The sequence below is a fragment of the Staurois parvus genome, unplaced genomic scaffold (assembly GCF_062004578.1).
Source record: "Staurois parvus isolate SC_StPar_1 unplaced genomic scaffold, SC_StPar_1.0 ptg000475l, whole genome shotgun sequence".
Lineage (NCBI taxonomy): Eukaryota > Metazoa > Chordata > Amphibia > Anura > Ranidae > Staurois > Staurois parvus.
The window spans coordinates 132450-156403 of record NW_028318271.1 but is presented as its reverse complement, the minus strand read 5'-3'; the positions used below and the strand labels follow the sequence as shown (position 1 = coordinate 156403).

At 44.3% G+C, this 23954-nt stretch overlaps 1 protein-coding gene across 2 annotated transcripts in view; it reads right to left on the bottom strand.

The window, feature by feature from the left end:
* Positions 1–15465: 15465 nt before the first annotated feature.
* The window catches only part of NADK2 (NAD kinase 2, mitochondrial), a 65705-nt gene continuing 57216 nt past the window's right edge, over positions 15466–23954 (bottom strand). For both annotated transcript variants that reach the window (XM_089689422.1, XM_089689423.1), the window contains exons 10-12: positions 21415–21468; positions 18955–19078; positions 15466–16177 (exon numbers count right to left, since the gene is read on the bottom strand). In XM_089689422.1, the coding sequence (XP_089545548.1) occupies positions 16039–16177; positions 18955–19078; positions 21415–21468 (317 nt within the window). In that variant the 3' untranslated portion in view covers positions 15466–16038. The remainder of the gene's footprint in view (positions 16178–18954; positions 19079–21414; positions 21469–23954) is intronic.

The following is a 23954-nucleotide window of genomic DNA, read 5'->3' as shown; positions in this document are numbered from 1 at the left end:
GGGATGCATAGGTGTCATGACTGCAAAGACACAGCCGCTGCTTCCAATTTGACAGCCATGTGGCTCCATGCATGCTGTGAACAGGCCCATTAACACGTACAGCTGCCAAATTGGAAACCGCATCTGTGTCTGCAGGCTCTGCATCGCAATTGAAACGAATGTGACTGCCTGCACATGAATGCACAGAACACCTGTACATCCCATGGTCCTCACACTGCTGTATGCGGTCCTATGCCCGTGTGAACAAAGCCTTACAGGTCTGCATTCATTTGTATCTGTGATGAAGTTCAGCTGTAAAATTCTGTGCAGTCGGTGAAACGGAAATTGGCCTCATCCTGGCTTTCTGTGTGAAACCCTCCCCCCCCATCACACAAGCATTATAGGAGATCGGTTCAATCTGTTGTGCTTTTGGGGAGGGCAATTAACACACAACGTTGTACCAGGTTGATGTCCTCTTCATATACTCAGTGCAGAGAATACATGAAGTTTTTAAATAGACTTTTATCTAGATTCTTTTTAACCTGTACTAGCAAGCTATAATCTACACAGACCTGTCACATCGGAGTATTGGATAGTTTATGAAGAAATTAGGCTTTTGATAGTTTTTAAACATGTAAGGAAACCTTTTGTGCGAGAAGCATGGAGCCAGCTAGTGCTGTTCTCTCATTCTACAAATGATCTCTATCTGGCTGTTTATGTGGACCCTCTGCTCTTCCATACTTCCAGATGCAGGTAAGGAGTTCTATCTTTTCTGATAATCCGCATACTTGTCGCAGGTCAGTGACTTGGCCTATGTAAACCCTAACAGCAATCTTCTCTTGGTCTGTTAAATATACCACTGAAAGAATATTGATTCAATAAGTGCAAAATACCTTCTAATCCTGCCAGAAATCCTGAAAAAAACCGAATGCAGCAACCATATAGAAAGACTGGTAAGCGGCAATATGACATTTTTATATTTGGCGAATGATTTTCTTCTACGTGTCGACTCTAGCAGTTCTCCATAAGTAGGAAGCTAGCAATGACGGCGCATGTGTTTCTCTTTAAAGAATAACTAAAGGCAAAACTTTTTTTGTGTAGAGGAATTAGACCCCCTGTCAGGTACTTATTGCTGGCTGTTCCCCCCCCTTTTCAAGAGATTCACCCTCTTTGTCCTGTTTTACTGTTCTTGAAAGTAAAAGAAAATCCCACATTTTGGCTTGTCCCGAAATAGAGGGAACATTAGTTCTGGTGACCTGGGGGGGGGGGGGTGTTACCCTAAACCTGTGGGGATTTCCTCACTTCTTGTTTTTTTTGATTGATTATGAGGCAAGAAGTAAAGGGAAACCTCCGCAGCTGGCAAAAAACCAGACGGGTTATTACCCTCCCTCCTAAATGAGATCAAACGTTTAGCCTTTAATTCTACTTTCATACTAAGAGATGGGCTTTGGTTCTCTTTACTGACACATGGAGGAAATAATTTCCAGCAGTTTGCAGCAGCCAGATTACGTAAACACAATCACCACTCATATAGGGGAACCTTTAGTTGGAAAAGCAGCATTTTGTGCTGTCTATCGTGACGTTTTTTTTAAAGCACAGAAGCAGTCATTGCAGTTTTGTAATAAACATCACCCGTAGTGTCTGATTTAAGTGCAAAACACAGACTTCTAATTGTCTACTACTTAAGAAAAAACTGAGAATATAGGGGGGGGTTTAAATAATCTGTCCATAATTGCGTATAACCACCTCTAGGGGAATCGACAATGAACACGACTTCCTTGCTTCTGGAGAATGTGACATCACTCTGCCCCACAGCACCATTATGCTATTCATATAATATAACCTTTTTGTGATATAATAATACAATTAGACCCTAAAGTGTCATATAAAATATCAAAAATCCCAGAAAAATGAAAAAAAAAAAAAGTCCAGTGTTCAAAAAGGTCCCAGATTTCCAAACTTTTTCATCCAATAGGAAGGATTGACTCCTATTCCATCCAGTAAGAACCTCAAAATAAAAATAAATACTCTAGTGCATTACCTTTATATAAAGGAATAATCACTCAGTGCAAAAACTCAACCACTTAAAAATGTGCCAAAAACCTTTTATAAAGTAAATTAATTATTTTATATAGTGCACATATGTACTACAAATTAAACTGTGAGCACTCTGTGATCACTGCAACACTGTGCAAACACCAAAACCAGCACCAATAGTATTAAATATTAATACCCTCTGTATGTATATAATCGGCTTAAGAGCATTATAGATCAGAGATCTTCCATTCTCTCTTTAAAGATATTTTTCCAAGGTCTTCAGAAAGACAAGAACGGTCTCAGGGCTCATATTCAAAGTATAGGGAAAATTTTAATAGCCACTTACATTTAAAATTTAGAATTTCCAGCTCCAGACATGGCTCCTATACAAGTTCCAACAAACAAATGCAGAAAACCATGTGTGGATAACCAACAAAATGGCCGCGGCGACACTTCCGGTTTGCGTACGTGCGTCTTGACGTCACTCCTCTAACGCGTTTCGTCACTTCCGGACTTCGTCTGCAGGAGATTTAATACTAGTATTTAATAATAGTATTTAATACTATTGGTGCTGGTTTTTGGTGTTTGCACAGTGTTGCAGTGATCACAGAGTGCTCACAGTTTAATTTGTAGTACATATGTGCACTGTATAAAATAATTTACTTTATAAAAGGTTTTTGGCACATTTTAAGTGGTTGAGTTTTTGCACTGAGTGATTATTCCTTTATATAAAGGTAATGCACTAGAGTATTTATTTTTATTTTTGAGGTTCTTACTGGATGGAATAGGAGTCAATCCTTTCTATTGGATGAAAAAGTTTGGAAATCTGGGACCTTTTTGAACACTGGACTTTTCTTTTTTTTGGACATTTTTTGGGGATTTTTGAGATTTTATATGACACTTTAGGGTCTAATTGTATTATTATATCACAAAAAGGTTATATATGATTATTGCACTTTCTAGGGAGAAAGTATGACTTTTTGAGGGGTTTGGAGGAGGAGGTTATATATTTGTTTACCATTATGCTATTGTTTGCCAGACCAGATGGATGGCGGGCACTTTTAGATCCACTTTTCTGTTGATCACAATCCTTTTATTAAATCTGATGTAACACCATTCACTAACACCACTGCACCTTTATTCTCTTTCATCACTTTGAGTGTATACAGTCCATATTGAGAGCATTCAATACCGTATGTCACACTGCAAAATCCCCTGCCTGACCTTTCCCCAGCAATTCAACTTCTCCATCTTCCTTTACTGGATCTCTGGACTGGACCGCTGTGTACAGTCCGTATGTACAGAGGTCTGACCACCGCTGCTGTTATATCTCAAACGTTCTTCAATTCTCGGGTTGAAGTGTTGATTTAAGACATTTCATTGCTAATGAGAGAACTATGGCTATCTTATGGTGAATCCATGTATTGGAAGCAGATAATTTGTTTTACTTGACGGCCCTAGTGATTGGACAAGTGATGTCACATGGGGGCGGGACAGTATCCTCAGTGACCCCAAGATTGTTTGGGAACTTGTGAAGATATATGAAGGGAATTTATCAAGATTGGATCAAACAGATGCAGCTATTCATGGCTGGTTGGTTTCTATGCACAGCTGCTCCAGTTTTGGTCAATTCCCCACAATGGATCAGTAGGGAAACAAAGGGAATGGTATGTGCTGCGGAAGAGATTGAGTGAGCCTGTTCAGGTCATTTACTGAGACCTTTTTTTTCTTTTTCACTGTGTATGGGTGATGGAGGGACTGTACAAGTTGTATTTTTAGTGTATGTTTGGGGAGGGGAGGGGGCAGGGGATGACTGGATGAATTTATAATTTTAGAGCTAGAGATAATTTTTGCAATACTTTAGTATGTTTTTGTCAGTATTTTCCATTTTACACAATGTCACCAAAATGTGTTGGTATGGATGGTGAGCTTAGCATTCAGTATAATTTTCAGGAAAGGTTATCTGATCTTTTGGACTGTCACACAATTATCTAGGGTATATCATAACACAAGTGCCCCCCCAAACTTCCTTTCCCTGTGACAACATGAAGGGGGCCCTTCTCCCCTGCAGCAGCTGTCACTTTTGAAAGTTTCTCAGCTGTGTGGGGCTTAGTCCTCCCAGCCCGTGTCATTCATTCACAGAGATCTGTGAATGAATGAATTGCATGATTATGTTTCATCACTGCAGAAGATGGACTTGTAACATTTGCAGAAGTTGTGATTGTAACTTTTTTCTTGTAGAATTCTGGTTCACACTGAATGCGGCTTTGAAATCATGCTACTTCACTTGAACTAGCACCATTTCAAAGCTGGTGGTCGGTGCGATTTCATATGCAGCTTGTTTGATACCTGCGTGTTGTCATGCACAGATGTCTATGAATGTTGCACATGAAACAGTCAAAATTAGTGCAGGAGCCTTTTTTCAAAATTGGTGCCACACTGCAAAGTGGGAGTCGCCCCGATTTTGAACAGTTCATAGGCACGACTTGTCATACGATTTTGAAGTCACAAATCACATTGGTGTGCATGGGGGGGCCTAGCCTTTAACTATTGCATTCTTTAGGTGTGACAATGATGGACAAAAGAATGAATTTGTGTGTTTTTTGTCTGATGCGGTTGGCCTAAAGGGATTGGGGAGAGGAAGGAAATCTAGTGATATATTGTGCCTAGCAATCTGTAGATTCCAAGTAAGAGCTCGATAACTGGTTTCTGTGAACACTAAAACTGGAGAAGCCGTGCCTAGAAACCAATCCGCTTCAAACGCCAGCTTGTTCTGTTAAGCTTTGAAAATGAAAACTTGAAGTTGATTGGTTGCCACGCATAGCTGCTCCAGTCTGTCATTCCTCTGATAGTGGGTTATGGCACACTTAGGAAGGGTTACACATCACACCTTTTCTACTTGCTGGAAATTGACTTGGCTGTTTCTCCCCTGTAACATTGTTGAAGCCCATCTCCGGGGAAAAAAAAGTTTTCCCATGCAGTGAGCTGTGCCCAGACAGCCCACTGCATGGGAGAGGAGAAAGATGTACACCTACCTGCCTATTCCACCTATCCTGCCAGCACAAGACTGGTCTGGCAACCATCGTGCTCCAGTGGTCTCAAGTTGTGGACTGTTCCTGATGTCATCAAGCCCAGAGCAGGCTCCATAGACCAGGAACAGTTCACTGCGGGACTGCGGGGGAGTGCTGTTTTTTGGTGGAACAAAGGATTGGGTGAATGTAAGCTCTCAAACAGTTGGCCTATGCAGTGTCGGCACAGCCTGACTCCATGGGAAAATGTTTTTCTTTATGCTCAGTGTTGGCCTTTACTGTTACCCAAGTTAAGTTGCAGATATCTTACACTGTCAGCCAGATCTCAGAATACATACTACATGATATCGGACTTGCAGTCGGAATGGCTCTTCTGCAAACTAATGGGAGGGGGGGGTATGGCTAGAGGATTGGATGAACATTACCAGTATGGGGAAGGCCTCTTATGAGCAAGACAGTAAATTGGATAATGAAATGTGTTGTCAATCATATACAGTATGAGGATACCCTGACCATCACACCTGTATGGGGTGTACCCATTGAGCCATTAGAGCTTTTGGGAGGTCCAGGACCTTGTGTTGGATGAGAAAATCAGGCTTGCAGTTGACATTCTGGTTCACCCCAAAGGTATTCAGTAGGGTTGAGGTCAGGGTTGTGTGCAGGCCATTCGTGTTCCCTCATTACACTTTCATCAGCCCCTGGCTTTGTGTACCTGAATGCAGGAACGTTGGAGGGGTGTCCACATACATCCACATACAGCATGTCACAGCCAGGAAAGTGGATTGAAAGAACTACTGTATATGCATTGCTTTAAAAGAAGCATGACAAATGAAGTCTTTTTAGATCTGTCAGCCATGTATATAAGCTGTTTGTCCTTTTTAGAACGGCCATCTACACAGATGAGCTTACAAAATGACAGTCTTGGTGTGTGAAGCAATCGAAGCAGCTTTTTATTTTCATTTTTATTGTCTCTGCAAACCTGGAACAAATGTAGAACAGTGTTTAATCTTATATTGGAAACTATTATAAAATATTTTTTCCAAAATGTCTTGTTTTTTATATTTATTTATTTTGTTCATGTGAAACACTCAGTAGGACTAATTTGTGAAGAAGGTGACTTGTATATAGTGTAAGGATTGCAGCCACTCTTATAGCTGATTCTAGAGCTGGCCATACAATTACCTCTTCCATACCGGGAACTTCTACCCCCTTCCTGCCCAGGCCAGTTTTCAGGTTTCAGCGCTCTCACACTTTGAATGACAGTTGCGCGGTCATACAACATTGTACCCAAACTAAAATGTTATCATTTTCTTCACACAACTAGAGCTTTCTTTTGGTGGTATTTAATCACTGCTTTTTATTTTTTGCTAAATTAACAAAAAAAGACTGAAAAGTTTGGGGGGAAAAAACACGTTTTTCTTTGTTATAAAAGTTTGCAAATAAATAATTGTTCTTCATAAATTTAGGCCGAGATGTATTCTGCTTCATGTCTTTGGTGAAAATAACCCAAATTAGGATGTATTATTTAGTCTGTAGGAAAGTTATAGAGTTCACAAACTATGGGATAGATCTGAATATTGATCAATCCTGAAGTACTGACAGCCAATCTAATTTCTTGAGGTCCAAGAATGTCAGAACAGTACAGATATCCCCCAAATTAGCCCTTTTTTGCAAAGTAGACAGTCCGACGCACTTTATAAGAGGCATGGCAAGTTTTTTGAAGTTGTATTTTTTTTTGTCATAATTTTTCGAAAAATTAAAAATATTTTCACTTTGTTTTACATACTGTCACCAGTGCAGTACAGCGTCATATAACTGGCATGGCGGTGATCAGGGACACTGACTGGTGACAGTATGACAAAAAAAAAATTATTTTAATTTTTTATTACATTTTTCCTTTTTTAAGATTTTTTTTTTTTTTTTCCATATTTCACTATGACCAAAGTAGTATGTTACCATAGTAACATTGTACTACTTTGGGGAAGTGATCAGTATTTTTTTTTTTTTTTTTTTACTCAATTTGCTTATAGCAAATAATTACTTTGCTATAAGCGAGCATTTACCTGAATGACATCGATTCATTTGGCCACGGCTAATCACATGACACAGCTGGGCTGTGATTGGCCCAGCTTGTGCATGTGATTGCTGTGACCATTCACAACTAGACACACTAGTATACAATGGATGGCATGAATGAAGCCATCCATTGTATACAACTGTCATGTGCCCTGCTGTGATTGGTCACAGCAGGTCACATGGTACCGGCAACGGGGTCAGTACTCAGATCTGTCATCGGCTGTGTCTGAGGTACATGGCCGGTGATGGATCGAGTGGCTCTGCAGGCTCGCAAACTGCGCATGCCCAAAAGGACGCCATACGCCGCCCACCCGGAAAGGTGAGGGTTTTTGCAGGCTGTCATTTGAGAAGAGGTTAAACAATTGTCTTATTCAATTCCCTTTAGATTTACCTTGTAGTGCAAGGACCTGTCTCATTGATACAAACTGAAAGTTTTTAAGTATGATCTCATATTATATGGTTTGGCTAAAGGAAAATTGTATAATGTGTGGCCAGCCTTGGCTCCTGTTAGTTTGGGAGATAGTTATGCAGACTCTGCCAGCACTGCCTGTCACAGGGAGGGCCTACAGTAATGAAAGCAGCAGACTGCATCAATTTACTGCCATTATCTCACCAAAAATGTATTGTCTGAAGCAGGGGCGGACTGACCATTTGGAAACTCGGGCACTGCCCAAGGGCCCGGGGTCAGTAGGGGGCCCCATGAGATGCCCTTGGTACCTTTTTCATAGGCTTTTTTGAGTTTGTGCAAAGACACGGGCCCCATGATCCCCTATTGCCCGGGGGCCCCATGAGTGGTCAGTCCGCCCCTGGTCTGAAGAGAATGCCTATAATTTGACTGATTTGGTCACTGTTTTTCCCACCTCACAGAAGCAGGACGTACATGTTGTAGTGACAGCTGGCAACACCTCAGTAAGCTCTGACATGACTCTGTATTACTAGCAAGCGCATGCAGTGAATGAAGGAAGTGAGGCTTCCCACCTGTTAGCTAGGTGTCTCATCACACAGCAGAAGCAAAGGAATGTTACATCACTTCCACTTTCAATACAAAACATGCTGTCACTTTCACACCTGCAAATCGTGTTTCCATATTCTTTTTGTGCAGCTGCTGTGCCTATTTTTCTAAGAGGATGGTTGCTCCAGTCTCTAAGATCACCCTCATTTTTTTATAGGTTGCTGTGTGCCATTCCGCCCTGTTCACCGTTGTGGGACTGGGTGCTGACAGTCTATCGTCTCTTTCCTGCCATGCAGCACTGAGGAAGCCTTTGATGATTCTCCTGCTTGCAGTTAGCCATTTGAACTTTCAGTCCATCTGTCTGCCTGCAGTAACTACTGGCTGTCACCTGCTCACAGTTGCTTGGGTTTTCTTAGTACTTGCCTCTTACCCTATCTGTTGCTTTACCACACTGAATTCTAGATGGAGATCGGGCTGTATCAGGCTCCTCCAGCTCACTTGCTACTAACAGCTCAGGGCAGGGGTGGACTGACCATTTGGAAACTTGGGCACTGCCCAAGGGCCCGGGGGTCAGTAGGGGGCCCCATGAGATGCCCCTGGTACCTTTTTCATAGGCTTTTTTTGAGTTTGGGCAAGGACATAGGGGCCCCATGATCCCCTATTGCCTGGGGGCCCCATGAGTTGTCAGTCCGCCCCTGGCTCAGGGGCTTCTTACAGAGTGCCTTCAGATGGTGTGGATGTCTGCAGTCATGCTGTCCCCTGCTACGAGCCTCCCATCTCATCAGTGTCCTCCTTGTCTCCATAGGGTGTGATGTCCCAGAAGATGCAGAGCTATCACTCATGACATTCTACTGTATCCAGCCACCCCCAAGTAGCTACATCAAAGTTATATACTGAGGGGTGAAGGAGCTGGGTCAGCATTGAGTAATTGGACATTCCCAGAAAGAGGATATGCTGTACAGGAAAGGGGGCATCATAACTATTCAGTGCTTGATTTTTTTTTTATGCTGTTGCCTGCAGTTTTTGATGAGCATGTCTCTCTACCTTCCAAAACCAGAGCTAAATGGTGCTTCAAAGGCTTAATCTGGCCATACACGTGTAGATTTTCAGACAAGGATATTCGTATGAAAATTCTTTGAACATTCGGTGAATGGCCTAATGTCATCCAAAAATTGTCTTTTGTTTTTAGCATTCGAGTTTAAAATGAATGTAATTTCTGAACGATAATCACATATTTGTTTGACCGAGGAAAGTTTTCCTTCAGCTGGCCATACACGTATAGATTTTCATTCAAGAATGTTCGTTTAATTTTCTAATCGTTAGTGGGGTCAAATCAATGTTAATTTTCAACAGCAGTGATGGGATTTCAAAGGCGCACGAAGGAAAACTTTTCTTGCTCAAACAAATTTTTGGCAAGTATATGTGGTTATCATTCAAAAATTACATTCATTATAAAGTCGAATGTTAAAAGTAAGACAATTTTTGAACAACATTTGTCCATTCATCGAATGTTCAAAGAATTTGCATACGACTTTTCTGACCATTATTCTTGTCTGAAAATCTACATGTGTTTGGCCAGCCTTCCTGCCCCTTCGAATTTTCTCTGCACTGCGGTTGAAAGCAAACATCGATGTGACCCCACTAACGATTAGAAAATCAAATGCAAATGAATATCTATGTGTATGGGCAGCTTATGTTTGCCTTTCAGAACTTCTCCTGCCTCCTTCCACTGTGAAAGCAGTCAGCTGCTGTCACATTTAAAATCAGTGCGACTTTGTGGAGTTCCACCCACGCAGCTGCATCATTCATTTGCAAGTTCTGTCTGCCATGGATGGGTGAGGGCTCATGTACAGCAGCCCCTGAACTCTCCCTAATGTTTCCTCTGTCCATGTACACATCATTGTTTACAGGCAGTTGAGTGTACAGTAATTTTTTTTGAGCGCACCAAACTTGCATTCATTAGATTTTATGCTTGTAAACCCGGTTAACCGCATTTAGAAGTGTTCTTTAACTGTTCCATGTCCAGAACCTTTTTTCATCATCAGAAATGCATGCAAAGCAGTTTCCATTATTATTATACAGGATTTATATAGCACCAACAGTTTGCGCAGCGCTTTACAATATAAGGGAGACAGTACAATTACAATACATTTCAGGACAGAAGGAATAGGAGGGCCCGGCTCGTGGAGCTTACAATCTAAAGGAAGGGGGAGGTGATACAAAAGGTAATAGCTGCAGGGAATGATCTGATGGAGGTGGCTCAGGAACAGTTCTTAGGTCGAGGTGGGGTAGGCTTCCCAGAAGAAGTGAGTTTTCAAAGATCACCTAAAGGCAGACAGGGTGGAGGCTGACCAGACATGCTGTGGTAGGGAGTTCCAGAGGATGGGAGAGGCTCTGGAGAAGTCCTGGAGGTGAGCATGGGAGGAGGTGATGAGGGAGCTAGAGAGGAGGATATCATGGGAGGAGCGGAGTGGGCGATTTGGCTGATATCTGGGGATAAGGTTGGTGATGTAGCTAGGGGCAGTGTTGTGGATGGCTTTGTAAGCTGTGGTTAGTATTTGGAATTTTATACGTTGGGTTAGTGGAAGCCAGTGGAGGGATTGGCAGAGAGGGGCAGCAGTCGCTGATTGGTTGGTAAGGTGTATGAGTCTAGCAGCAGCATTCATAATAGACTGAAGGGGGGATAGCCTGTGTAACGGTACACCAGTGAGGAGGGAGTTGCAGTAATCGAGGCGGGATATAACCAAAGCGTGGATAAGTTGTTTTGTGGTGTCATTGGTCAGGAAGGGGCGGATTTTGGAAATGTTCCAGAGGTTGAGGCGGCAGGATTTAGCCAGTGAGTGGATGTGAGGCCCAAAGGAGAGGTCAGAGTTTAGGATTGCGCCTAGCACCCTGGCATGAGGGGAAGGACCAATGGTTGTGCTGTTGATCTTAATGGTAAAGCTGTGGGGGGATCAGAGGGAGGTAATATTACAAGTTCAGTTTTGAAAGATTGAGTTTAAGATAGTGATGTGACATCCATGCTGATATGTCGCTTAGTAGATTTGTGATACGCGAGGAGATTGAGGGGGGGGGGGGAGCTGGGGAGTGGAGAGATAGAGGTGGTATTGGAACCATGGGAGGTTATCAGTTGGCCCAGGGAGGAGGTATAGAGAGAAAAGGAGGGGCCCAAGAACAGAACCTTGGGGTTTCCATGTATTCAAATGGACCTGGTACACCAGTGCAGTCAGTTGCAGGTTTCGCATAAAGGAATAAATGGTAGAACGTGCCGCATTATGCTCATGATGGGATCCATAGTGAATAAAACCAGAAAAGACAGGTCATCTCAGCACATACTGCTCCTCTCAAAATGTCTGAAAGAGTTCATTTTTTTACTGTTATTCTGGGCATTTGGGAAGGAGACCTGAGATTATCTTTTAAAACTGCTTTAAACATGGTATGCAAACGTGATTAAACTGACATTTTTTTTAACCTACATTTTCCCAGTTTCCATCGTTCAGAAGAGTTTTCCTAATGCCCTGTGTACATGAGCCCTTATAGCTCTCTATAGACAGTGTGCTGATCAGTGTACTCAGACCCTTCAAACTCCCTCCAGCTCTCAGCCTAAAAGCCCATACAGAGAAAGCTGGAGGGAGAATGTGTAGGAGTCTGGCACCGCACCCACAATCCACTGATCAGATGCAATGCCTCATCGGCACCCATCAGTGAAGAAAAATGACTTATTTGCAAAATTTTATAACCGAAAAAGTTTGGAAGAAAAACTTTTTTTTTTTTTTAAGTTTGTCTTTTTCATTTGTTTAGCAAAAAATAAACCCCAGTGGTGATTAAATACCATCAAAAGAAAGCACCATCTTTGTCTAAAAAAGAAAATTGTCATTTGTGTACAGTGTTGCATGACCACGCAATTGTTATGCAAAGTGTGAGTGCTGAAAGCTGAAAATTGGCCTGGACTGGAAGGAGGTGAAAGTGCCCAGTACTGAAGTGGTTAAATGATATCAACAAATCTGTCTGGCTTGGAAAGGCTTGCTGTATACACTGCTCTGATACAAGAGAAGTTCATCTCAACAAAGCCAGAATATGGATTGATAAGAAAAAAAAAGGTAAAAACTAGAGCAGCGTTTCTCAAGCCCATAAAGTCCCAGCAGCTGATCATGCGTAGGCACGGATAAAATCTGTCCAGGTTCAGTTTACGATGAAAGTTCAGCACATTTTGTTCACAGTTTGATGAATCCAAACTTGGGGGCAAATCCTACGCAAGTATAAAGCCCCTTTTTTCATGGGGCAGAATTCGTGTTGCTGAGCAGGGGATCTGTCTGCTGATCTCTCACTGAGCAGAGCGGGCAGATTTCAGATCTGCGTCTGCAGTTTATGCAGTGTGGATACAGCCCTTCTGCTGCATGGGTTGTCCATTTACACCCGACTGCGCTCTGATCCAATCCACCTAGACCAGGGGTAGGCAACCTGAGAGCCGTAGGACTACAAGTTCCATCATGCCTCTGCAAGTCATAGCTGTAACTTGTCAGTTTTGTAATCTTTGCAATGCCTCATGGGAAATGTAGTTCCACAACAGAGAGCCGCAGGTTGCCTACCCCGACCCAGACAAAAGGGGACGGATCCTCTTCCATTTCTTGTTAGCGGATCAGATTGGACATAGGTGGGGGTAGATAGACACAAGTCCGTTTACACCCACTGGTCTATAGCAGGGGTGTGCAACTGTGGCCCTCCAGCTGTTGTAGAATTACAAGTCCCATGAGGCATTGCAAAACTGAGTTACAAGCATGACTCCAAAGGCAGAAGTGTGTTGGGACTTGTAGTTCACCAACAGCTGGAGGGCCACAGTTGCCCACCCCTGGTCTAGAGGGATACAGGGACCACCTGATCAGGTCAGCCTGAAAAATGGACAGGCAGACCTGATTGCATTGCCTGTGTGCAAGGGGCCTTCGAGGAGTAGTTTTGGTAAATTCTGGCTATTTTTAGGGCTTTAATTACAAATATATAAAAATAAATGGGAAGCTGGGCACTGCAGTGGGGGGCATGTACTAATTGAGGAAAAGAAGAAGGGCAACACTGAAAATACACATTCTTTAAAAACCATGCTTGGGGGTGCCCTAAAGCTGTTCTCTGGTGTTAGCGCTTTTTCAAAAACTGACAGGCGGACCTGATTGGATCACCTGTGTGTAAGGGGCCTTAGGAGTCATTTTGACAAATTCTGGCTATTTTTAGGGCTTTAATTAAAAAATAATAAATGGGAAGCTTGGTACTGCAATGGGGGGGGCATGAACTAATTGTGTATTTTCAGTGTTGCCATTTTTTTCCCCCCTCAATTCTATAAAAACCATGCTGGGGGGGGGGGGTGCCCTAAAGCTGTTCTCTGGTGTTAGTGTGTTTTCAAAAATAGTTTCAGCAACAGCATACACTTGCAGTGCGTATTTGGCTGCTAAAAGGATTTTAACAAATATATTGAAATAAATCCACTCTGGGTGCTGTATGTAAGCCAGTTTGAAATGCAATGGGGTTAATGTACTAAAGGCAAATATACGGTGCACTGCCAGTGCAGTTGCTCCAGATCTGAAGGGAAGCTCTGAAATGAGGTGAAGCTCTGCTGATTCTATCATACAAGCAAAAATGCTGGTTTTTATTTTCCTTGGATGTGATTGGGTATTCTTTGTAAAGTGAAGCTTTACCTCATTTACTAAGTTCTGGAGCAACTTCACAATATATTTACCTTTTATTAAATCACCTCAATGTTTTTTGCTTTAGCAGCAATACATACTTGTTGATAGGCCACATTTGCCCAACACAGAAACTGGCTAGCAGTTTGTTGTGCCCATTTTTGTTTCCCTGATAACTGTCCTGCCATGGACCAATTCCTATCATGCACTCAGTAACAGTTTCCCGACCGCCCTATAGCAGATATACTGTTACAGGGCAGCACAGGTGCGCAAAATCACATATACATACATATACACACACACACGTGTGATTTTGCATTTCTGGGTAGGGGGCGTGTATGCTCCCTACCCACGTCACCATTTGCAGCCACAGCTGTCAATCACCGAATCCCGGGCAGTGAGTACTCACCGTCACCCGGTGATTGCTGAGCATCTCTGACAGGGAGAACTGTTTGTAAACGAAACCGTTCTCCGTCACCTTGTGCACAGCCATGCAAGGCAGTGTGTTTACAGTGAAGCGCGCACACACAGCACCAAGTAAAACAGCACACTATTAACCCTTTGATCGCCCTCATGTTAACCCCTTCCTGCCCAGTGCCATTAGTAGTGTGTCAATGCTTTTTTTTTCTTTTCTTTTTAGCACTGATCCCTGTATTGGTGTCATTGGGGATGTCAGTGACACCAAGTCAGTTCCTTCCAGTGTCAGAATACCCGCCGCAGTCTTGCTATAAGTCAGTGATCGCTGCCATTACTAGTAAAAATAAAATAAAAAATCCCAGTATATATACCATTTGTAAATGCTGTGACTTTCACGTAAACAAATTAATTTACACATATTGGGATTTTTGTTTTTAGCAAAGACATGGAGCAGAAATCATTTTGGCCTAAATGTATGATGAAATTTGATTTTTTTAAATTTTTTTACTGGACACGTTTAACAGCAAAGTCAAAAATAGTTTTTTTCCTCAAAATTGTCGGTCTTTTTTTTTCATAGCACAAAAAATTAAAACCACAGAGGCGATCAAATACCACCGAAAGAAAGCTCAATTTGTGGGGAAAAAAAAAGGACGTAAAATTTCATTTGGGCGCAGGGTTGCATGACCGTGCAATTGTCAGTTAAAGTAACGCAGCGCCGTAACACAAAAAACGGCCTGGTCAGGAAGGGGGGTAAATCCTCAGGAGGGCAAGTGGTTGAAGTGGTTGTAAACCTCAGATATGAAATATGAACAAAACATCTGTCTATGGTGTGTTCTTGTCTCAATTAAGAACAGTGTCATTTCTGTCTGCTGCTTCATTCCTCTGCTATCACTAGGAGTCACTTCTGACATGTTTTCCTGACACCAAGGTCTTCTGGACCTAAATATTATTGATCTGCTTGCTGTGCCAGTTGGGCCTCAGGAATCGTATCCCAAGATGACCACTTTTTTTTCTCCCCCAGATCAATTGCTTCCTTTCCTTCTAAGCCTGCTGGCCATAGTTCAAAGGTTGAGCAGTGCATTGTAGTATGAAAGAAAACAAGCACCCAACATAAATTAGCACTAGAATTCATCGGGACCATGAATCTCCATCCTGCAGGCCTTGTTAAACCCTTGGTAGTGGGCAAACCTGAACCACATCCCTGTTTCTGTGTTCCAGATCACACCGGTAGCCAATTCACCAACTACTTCCTGCAATTATCCACAAAAACGCTTCTTTACGGAATTACAGAAAGTACTCAAGATTTTAAAAAGTTCAAACAGGGTATATATTTTATATATAGCAATAATTTTTTATCAAAAGGCTGTAATTAGGAGGTATTCAGTTGGTACATGACCCCAATGTCCAATGATTATTTCCGCTACAGCAAAAAAAAAAAAAAAAGCAGCTTTAAAACAGCTAAAAATAGCTTGACGCAAAAGGCAGACAAGCCATCAAAATTGCATTAGAAGTGCCAATAATATATCTCTTTGTACAAATATACAACAGTTCAACGACTGAGCATTACGGCAGTCATGTGATCTTGGCATCGGTGTGGGTGGATGGTAGATGGTACAGCTGAGGGTAGATCTAGATTCACAGCTTAGACAGCATTGTAGGCCCCATGCAAGGTGTTCGGTGTGCAGAGGAGTTCAGTCTGCAGGGTCCTACGCTTATCTTGAAGGACTGAACCATTCGCCGATTCCGGTCAGTGATGCTGAACCGATAACGTTGCATTTTAGTGTCCTGAGATGAGGGTTATCACCAGTGAAAGGGATACGTGGCAGCATTGAGTGCTCTCCTGCAGTTGAAGCTGTATGTGTCCTCTATGTGCTGATTAGTCGTCCAGCAGTATTGTGCACAGCGCGTCATCCTCCGCCATTGTTATAGATACAATAGCACCATCATTGAACTCAAACGATGTTCCTCCATCGACCACCATGCAAGCATCCCAGCACCGTGATCGCACGCACACCCTACGGGATATAAACATGGACGTTAGAAATCGCACACACACCCTACGGGATATAAACATGGACGTTAGAAATCGCACGCACACCCTACGGGATATAAACATGGACGTTAGAAATCGCACGCACACCCTACGGGATATAAACATGGACGTTAGAAATCGCACGCACACCCTACGGGATATAAAGATGGACGTTAGAAATCGCACACACACCCTACGGGATATAAAGATGGATGCTAGAAATGGCACACACCCCTTACGGGATATAAACATGGACGTTAGAAATCGCACACACCCCCTACGGGATATAAAGATGGACGTTAGAAATCGCACACACCCCCTACGGGATATAAACATGGACGTTAGAAATCGCACACACACCCTACGGGATATAAACATGGACGTTAGAAATCGCACACACCCCCTACGGGATATAAACATGGACGTTAGAAACCGCACACACACCCTACGGGATATAAACATGGACGTTAGAAATCGCACACCCCCTACGGGATATAAACATGGACGTTAGAAATCGCACACACCCCCTACAGGATATAAACATGGACGCTAGAATCTTTGTATGTGTATGCTGTAAACCCCAACATTACACTCATCCTATAAAAGATCAAAAGGAAGCAAATAGGAGAAGTTCACTTTCAGAACAGGTTACATGCTCCACCCAGTGCTAAACGCTGTGAAAAAACACTTAAAAATATTAGCATTTTTTTTAACCCAGCAATTTTTTTTACCAGTGTTTAGCTTCTAGTGTGCATGAAGTCTTAAAGCAAAAACTAAAAAGCCCTGCTTGATGAAAGAGCGCACCTGGACTCATCTCGTCCTGCACATGCTCAGAAACGTGTCGCATTTTGATGTCAGACGCCACGTGCTGATCCCGGACATCTTGGAGACTCTGCCAGGCTTCACCATCTATGCTGCATATGCACAGCACCATCTGCTGGCAGAAACCTTGGAGATTCCACCAGGCATACCATCTACTTTGCACATGCAGAGCACCACCTGCTGGCGGACTCAATCGATCTCCTCTCTGGATCAGACACACAACAACTTCTGGCTACAGACGTCTCACCCTCTCACCCATGAGCCGGTTTTTAAATTCTAAGATGTGAGTTACAACTTATCTTTCTATTAAATACCTTCACAATACACACTTAGAGGTGCTGTGTTTCTTTGTTTTCCCTTCTGCAGAGTTATGCTGCGCTCCTATGCAGCTTGCCCTTAGTGCCCGCTGGACTACTTTCACCCCTGCTCATTTGGAACTCATCAAACACACATGGACTGCCACACCATGCGCCTGTTATCCCTTTTGTATTAAAGCAAAAACTAAGCTTATTGATTTTTAGCAGTGAATGATAACTGTCACAGTTGCTTGTGCTCTAATCTAAGCTGTCAAGTAGGGATGCACCGATATAATCGGTGACCGAAAATAGAGTTATCGGCATTTTGCCGATAGGAAAAAAGCTGCTGATAATGGTGCCGATACATGTGCCTCGTAGACTTTCATGCAAAAATACACCCACCCCAGTGACTTCAATCCAAAATTGTCAGCCACATTAATTGCATTAAAAAAAACATTTTAAGAACGGTTTGTTTTGTTTTCAGTTTTTGCCAAAAAGCATTCTGAATTTTCAGTTTCGGTACCAGAAATTTCATTTTGGCGCACAACTACCGTCAAGCCAAACGTCTGGTGTCATGTCATAACGGTTTGCACGCTCAGCATTAGCTGTACCTGCAGATCAGAGGCTAAGATGGCGGCTTCTTTGACTGTAAACAATAGGAAGGTTCAGTTCTGCTTTAAGCAGGATGACTTAGGCTAGGTACACATATGTGCGGGTGGTGCCGCCGCGGATCCGCACAAAAATCTGTGCAGTCGCACCACCCACACAGAGGAATGCGGTCCCGCGGGGGCCATTAATTCTAATGGCACGCCGCCCGCACTGGACATCGCAACCGTACTGAGAACCAAGGTTCCCTTGCGGGCTGCGTTTTCAGAGGAAGTGCAGGGACTTCTCTGCGTGTTGTAGGGCACAGGAGTCTATTTTTATATGAATGGGCTCCCCTGCCCGCGCAGAACGTGGCCCTCAGGAACGCACATGTGAATCAGGGCTTAGTTGCTGTCATTCTGATTCTTCTCTATTTCTCCAAGCACAAATTTTCATTTTTAAAGTCAGTGGCAACAATTACTAACCTCTTCTGAAAAATGCTAATTCCCTGCCTGTCAACTATTCGAATGGCTTCAGTAAAGACAAGGAACAAGTGAATATATCAAGAGTTCAGACATGACAAATTTAATTTGCTGCATACTAACCGCAGGCTAGTCAGAGTAAAATCCCTGGCTGCCAGGCATCTAGCATTTTCATAAGGTGGTTAGCAATGGTGGCCTAAACATGCATCTCTGCACGGGTTTTCTTTAAAACTTTGAGCACCTGAAGCCAGTATGACAGACAATGGAAAGGTGCTAAAGGGAGTAAGTGTAGAATTCTCCCCTGGGGTCATCTCAGGTCCTGAGACCCTCTCCACTGCGGCTTAACATGACACACTCATTTTCAAGTGGAGTGGGGTAAGAGTAATGTAGTAATCTTGTAACAGACTGGCGTACCTTCCTAACAATTCTACTTGGTGGAGCGAGACGTCAGCCTGTTATCTGAAAAGAAGCCACCTCCTCAAATACCCCCAAATATGAATACAGATCAGTCGCTGTACTTCTACATCTAAATGGACACCAAAACGCAACTGACTGACTCCAAGAGCAACACTTACTTGGAGGTAAATCCACGCTGCCGGCTACTAGAGAAGACTCTGTTAGCAATCGGTTCCCGAACACTGAAAAACATCTTCTGCTCCTCTGGGCTGAATATCAAAGAGTCGTTATATTTATTGGTAACTGAAAAAAAACAAAACAAAACATTAAAGTAAACGGCAAATGCACACGGTTGTATTTAGGCAAAAAGCATGCCACGTTCCTGCTGCTGCGGAGACAAGTACAGCCATTTACGTTTTTACACCTAATTACCGTATTTTTTTCTCCATAAGACGCACTTTTGTCCCCCCAAAAAAGGGGGGGAAATGTCAGTGCGTCTTATGGAGCGAATATGGAGCGGCCGGTCCTGTATTTCCACTGCCGCCGTGTCAGAATACCGGGCCGGCCGCTCAGCTCTGCAGCGGGACCTTACCTGTTCATCTTTGCAGCGCTGCGCTGTCTTCCCGACTTCTGTAGTGTGGGCACTGGGCATGACAGCCGGGTGCCAAGTGTGCATGCGCAAGAAGCAGTGCTCTTTGTGAATGGTAAGGCGGCACCTGGGACACATGACAGGTCCCAGAAGCCGCCAGACCAATCACAAAGCGCAGCGCTTCTCGTGCATGCACACTTGGCACCCGGCTGTCAAGCCGAGCGCCCACACTACAGAAGCCGGGAAGACAGCGCAGCGCTGGATAGAGGAACAGGTAAGGTCCCGCTGCAGAGCTGACACTAACCAAAAAACAACTCTGCAGAAGTAAGAGCGGGTACCTGTCAAATTCAGGTACCCACTCCCCCCCCTCCCCAAAGGTCAGCAGTCATCTCCCGTACTGTCCGCAGTCTCTGGTCATCTCCTGTACTGTGTCCGCAGTCTCTGGTCATCTCCTGTACTGTGTCCGCAGTCTCTGGTCATCTCCTGTACTGTGTCCGCAGTCTCTGGTCATCTCCTGTACTGTGTCCGCAGTCTCTGGTCATCTCCTGTACTATGTCCGCAGTCTCTGGTCATTCCCTGTACTGTGTCCGCAGTCTCTGGTCATCCCTGTACTGTGTCCGCAGTCTCTGGTCATCCCCTGTACTGTGTCCGCAGTCTCTGGTCATCTCCTGTACTGTGTCCGCAGTCTCTGGTCATTCACTGTACTGTGTCCGCAGTCTCTGGTCATCTCCTGTACTGTGTCCGCAGTCTCTGGTCATCTCCTGTACTGTGTCCGCAGTCTCTGGTCATCTCCTGTACTGTGTCCGCAGTCTCTGGTCATCTCCTGTACTGTGTCCGCAGTCCATTGGTTCAGAATATTTTTTTCCCTGTTTTCTGCCTCTAAAACTTAGGTGCGTCTTCTGGTCAGGTGCGTCTTATGGAGCAAAAAATACGGTACATCCGTGTGGGTTTTATTTATTATGTTGTTCGGTTTATTAATGATTGAGTCTTTGATATTCTGTATTTGCTTTGTCATTTTGAGATTTGTATGACTAATAAACATCACTTCTGATTTAAAAAAAAATAAAAATTACATTTGTGTGAATGAAACCTTTTATTCCTACACGTGATATATTTCCTCTAAGTTGGAAGTGTGCTTTTTGCTCTCCAAGTCTAGTGCTTTTGGTGGGGGGGGGGGGATTCCATTCCTGTTAGCAAGGGATCTGTGAGCTCAGAAATGCAGGCGGATGACTCTATAGGCAGTCGGGAGTAAACAGACTCTACTCTCAGAAACCATCCAGCTACCTTCAATCCGCTCTGCCTAAATAAAAACGGATGGAGCCTTTTTTTTTTTTTTTTCAGCGGACCCAATTGTACCTGGAGGTAGGCGGTACGTTTACACACCATAGAAATGCATAAACATTCCGATTAGGTCCACCTGAAAACCTGACAGGTGGACCTGATAGTGCAGAGAAGTAAAGGGGGGTATATCTGGTCGACACGCATCCACCTCCTGCACTCAGGGGCTCAGACCAGAGGACGGTCGATCGAATACAATGATAATGTTCGTCCAACACTGGTCAAAGGTTATGCAGCTCTAACACAGAGCTGGGGAAGCTCGATCTAGACTGTAGTAGTTGGTGCGCGCTTTTCTTTTGTTCTCTACTACAGGGGGGTATGTCTGACCAGACCCATTAACACTCTGACTGGTGCTTCCCCAGATCTGTATCCCCGACTCCCTTTCAGATCTCTTTGGTCTTTATTATACTGTAAAGAAATATTCTGTAAAATGACATGGCTTACAGAAAACAGGCGTATTTATTTTAGGTTCGTGTGTCACTGTTTGCAAATGGGTGATTGCCATTCAACTAGTGATGTGAACTCTGAAGATGCTTATAGGGGGATTCAAAGACAAAGGGGGATGCAGAAAGATTGTCAATTTCCAGCAGCTTGCATCCGATTAAAGGAAAGCACATCCGTCACCTCGGAACTCCAGTACTCTTTCCCAAAGTTTTCATTGATTGCTTTAAATGCACAAGAGACTCTCTAGGTGAAATGTGTACAAACTCACCTCTCTCTACGAAGTCGCTGTCCAATGTCAGATTCAGATTCTTGTGGCTTTTAACTGATGAACAAGAAAACAACTGATAAGCTGTATAACAGTGTAAGGATTATTCAGCACAGACTTTATTCCATAACAACATAACAGAGGCTGTCATGATGATCATAGGATTGACATTTACTAGTGTAACAGCTTCCCCTCCACCCTATAGCAGAAATACTGCTACAGGGCGGCAGGGGTGCGCAAAATCATATACCGTATTTGCCGGCGTATAAGACGACCCCCCTACTTTTCCTGCTAAAATGTAGTGTTTGGGCTATACTCGCCGTATAAGACTACCCCTCTTCCAGTGCACACCAGTGGGAGGAATAGTGCCCCATCATCGGTATCAGTGGGGAGAATAGTGTCCCATCATTAGTATCAGTGGGGGGAATGGTGCCCCATCATTGGTGTCAGTAGGAGGAATAGTGTCCCAACATTGGTGTCAGTGGGGGTGGAATAGTGCCCCATCGTTGGTGTCAGTGGGGGTGGAATAGTGCCCCATCGTTGGTGTCAGTGGGGGGGGGGGAATAGTGCCCCATCGTTGGTGTCAGTGGGGGGGAGGAATAGTGCCCCATCGTTGGTGTCAGTGGGGGGGAGGAATAGTGCCCCATCGTTGGTGTCAGTGGGGGGGAGGAATAGTGCCCCATCGTTGGTGTCAGTGGGGGGGAGGAATAGTGCCCCATCGTTGGTGTCAGTGGGGGGGAGGAATAGTGCCCCATCGTTGGTGTCAGTGGGGGGGAGGAATAGTGCCCCATCGTTGGTGTCAGTGGGGGGGAGGAATAGTGCCCCATCGTTGGTGTCAGTGGGGGGGAGGAATAGTGCCCCATCGTTGGTGTCAGTGGGGGGGAGGAATAGTGCCCCATCGTTGGTGTCAGTGGGGGGGAGGAATAGTGCCCCATCGTTGGTGTCAGTGGGGGGGAGGAATAGTGCCCCATCGTTGGTGTCAGTGGGGGGGAGGAATAGTGCCCCATCGTTGGTGTCAGTGGGGGGGAGGAATAGTGCCCCATCGTTGGTGTCAGTGGGGGGGAGGAATAGTGCCCCATCGTTGGTGTCAGTGGGGGGGAGGAATAGTGCCCCATCGTTGGTGTCAGTGGGGGGGAGGAATAGTGCCCCATCGTTGGTGTCAGTGGGGGGGAGGAATAGTGCCCCATCGTTGGTGTCAGTGGGGGGGAGGAATAGTGCCCCATCGTTGGTGTCAGTGGGGGGGAGGAATAGTGCCCCATCGTTGGTGTCAGTGGGGGGGAGGAATAGTGCCCCATCATTGGTGTCAGTGGGAGGAATAGTGCCCCATCATAGGTATCAGCGGGAGGAATAGTGCCCCATCATTGGTATCAGTGACACCAATGATGGGGCACTATTCCTCCCACTGACACTTGCTGACTGTTCTCGTATGGTGCTGCTGCAGCCAGCATATGTGGTTGCAGCAGCACCTCTACACTGACCACTTACCTGCTGGTCCTGCACTCGATTTTCGCGCGGCCGCTCGGCTCCACCCTCTCGCCGGTGATTGGCCGCCTGTGTGCCTTTCCTGAGCTACAGTTCTGGCGGCCAATCGCTGGTGAGGAGGCGGAGCCGAGCAGCCGCGCGAACTCCAGTGGCCGAACTGAAGGCGCAGCCGCGCTTCCTGGACCGGATCGTCGTGGGACCGGAACCAGGTAAGAAATAGCCCCTGCCCACCCCTGTACTTAGTGTCCCTTCCGTTAGGGGAAGGGGGGGGGGGCGGCGGCGGCACCGCGCCGCCCCCCTAAAAAGTGTCATGTCATGTTATACCGGCGTATAAGACGACCCCCGACTTTTGAGAAGATTTTTAAGGGGTAAAAAGTCGTCTTATACGCCGGCAAATACGGTATATATATCTATATGATTTTACATTTCCGGGTAGGGAGCGCACATAAGCCCTACCCCGCACCGCTGTACATGGCCTTGGCTGTCAATTACCAGGTCTCGGCCGGTGATTACCAAGTATTACTGATGGGGGAGAGACCTGTGTATAAACAACAGAGGTCTCTCCCCTGTCAGCTCCTGCACACTGCTTTGTATGGCTATGCATAGCACAAAGCAGTGTGCTTACAGTGGACAGCACACACACAGCACATAATGTGAAACACCACACAGTTAACCCTTTGATCGCCCCAGATGTTAACCCCTTCCTGCCTAGTGTCATTAGTACAGTGTCAGTGCTTTTTATCAGCAATGATCACTGTATTGGTGTCACTGGGAATGTCAGTGACACCAAGTCAAGTCCCCCCAGTGTCAGAATGCCCACCGCAGTCCCGCTATAAGTAGCTGATCATTACTAGTAAAAATAAATAAAATCCCATTATCTATACCACCATTTGTAGATGAATTAACTTTCAAGTAAACCAATTAATTTACACATATTGGGAATTTTTTTTTTAGAAAAGACATGTCGCAGAAAACATTTTGGACTGAATTTATGACGAGATTTGATTTTTTAAATGGACATGTTTAATAGCAAAAAGTCAAAAATTGTTTTTTTTTTTCAA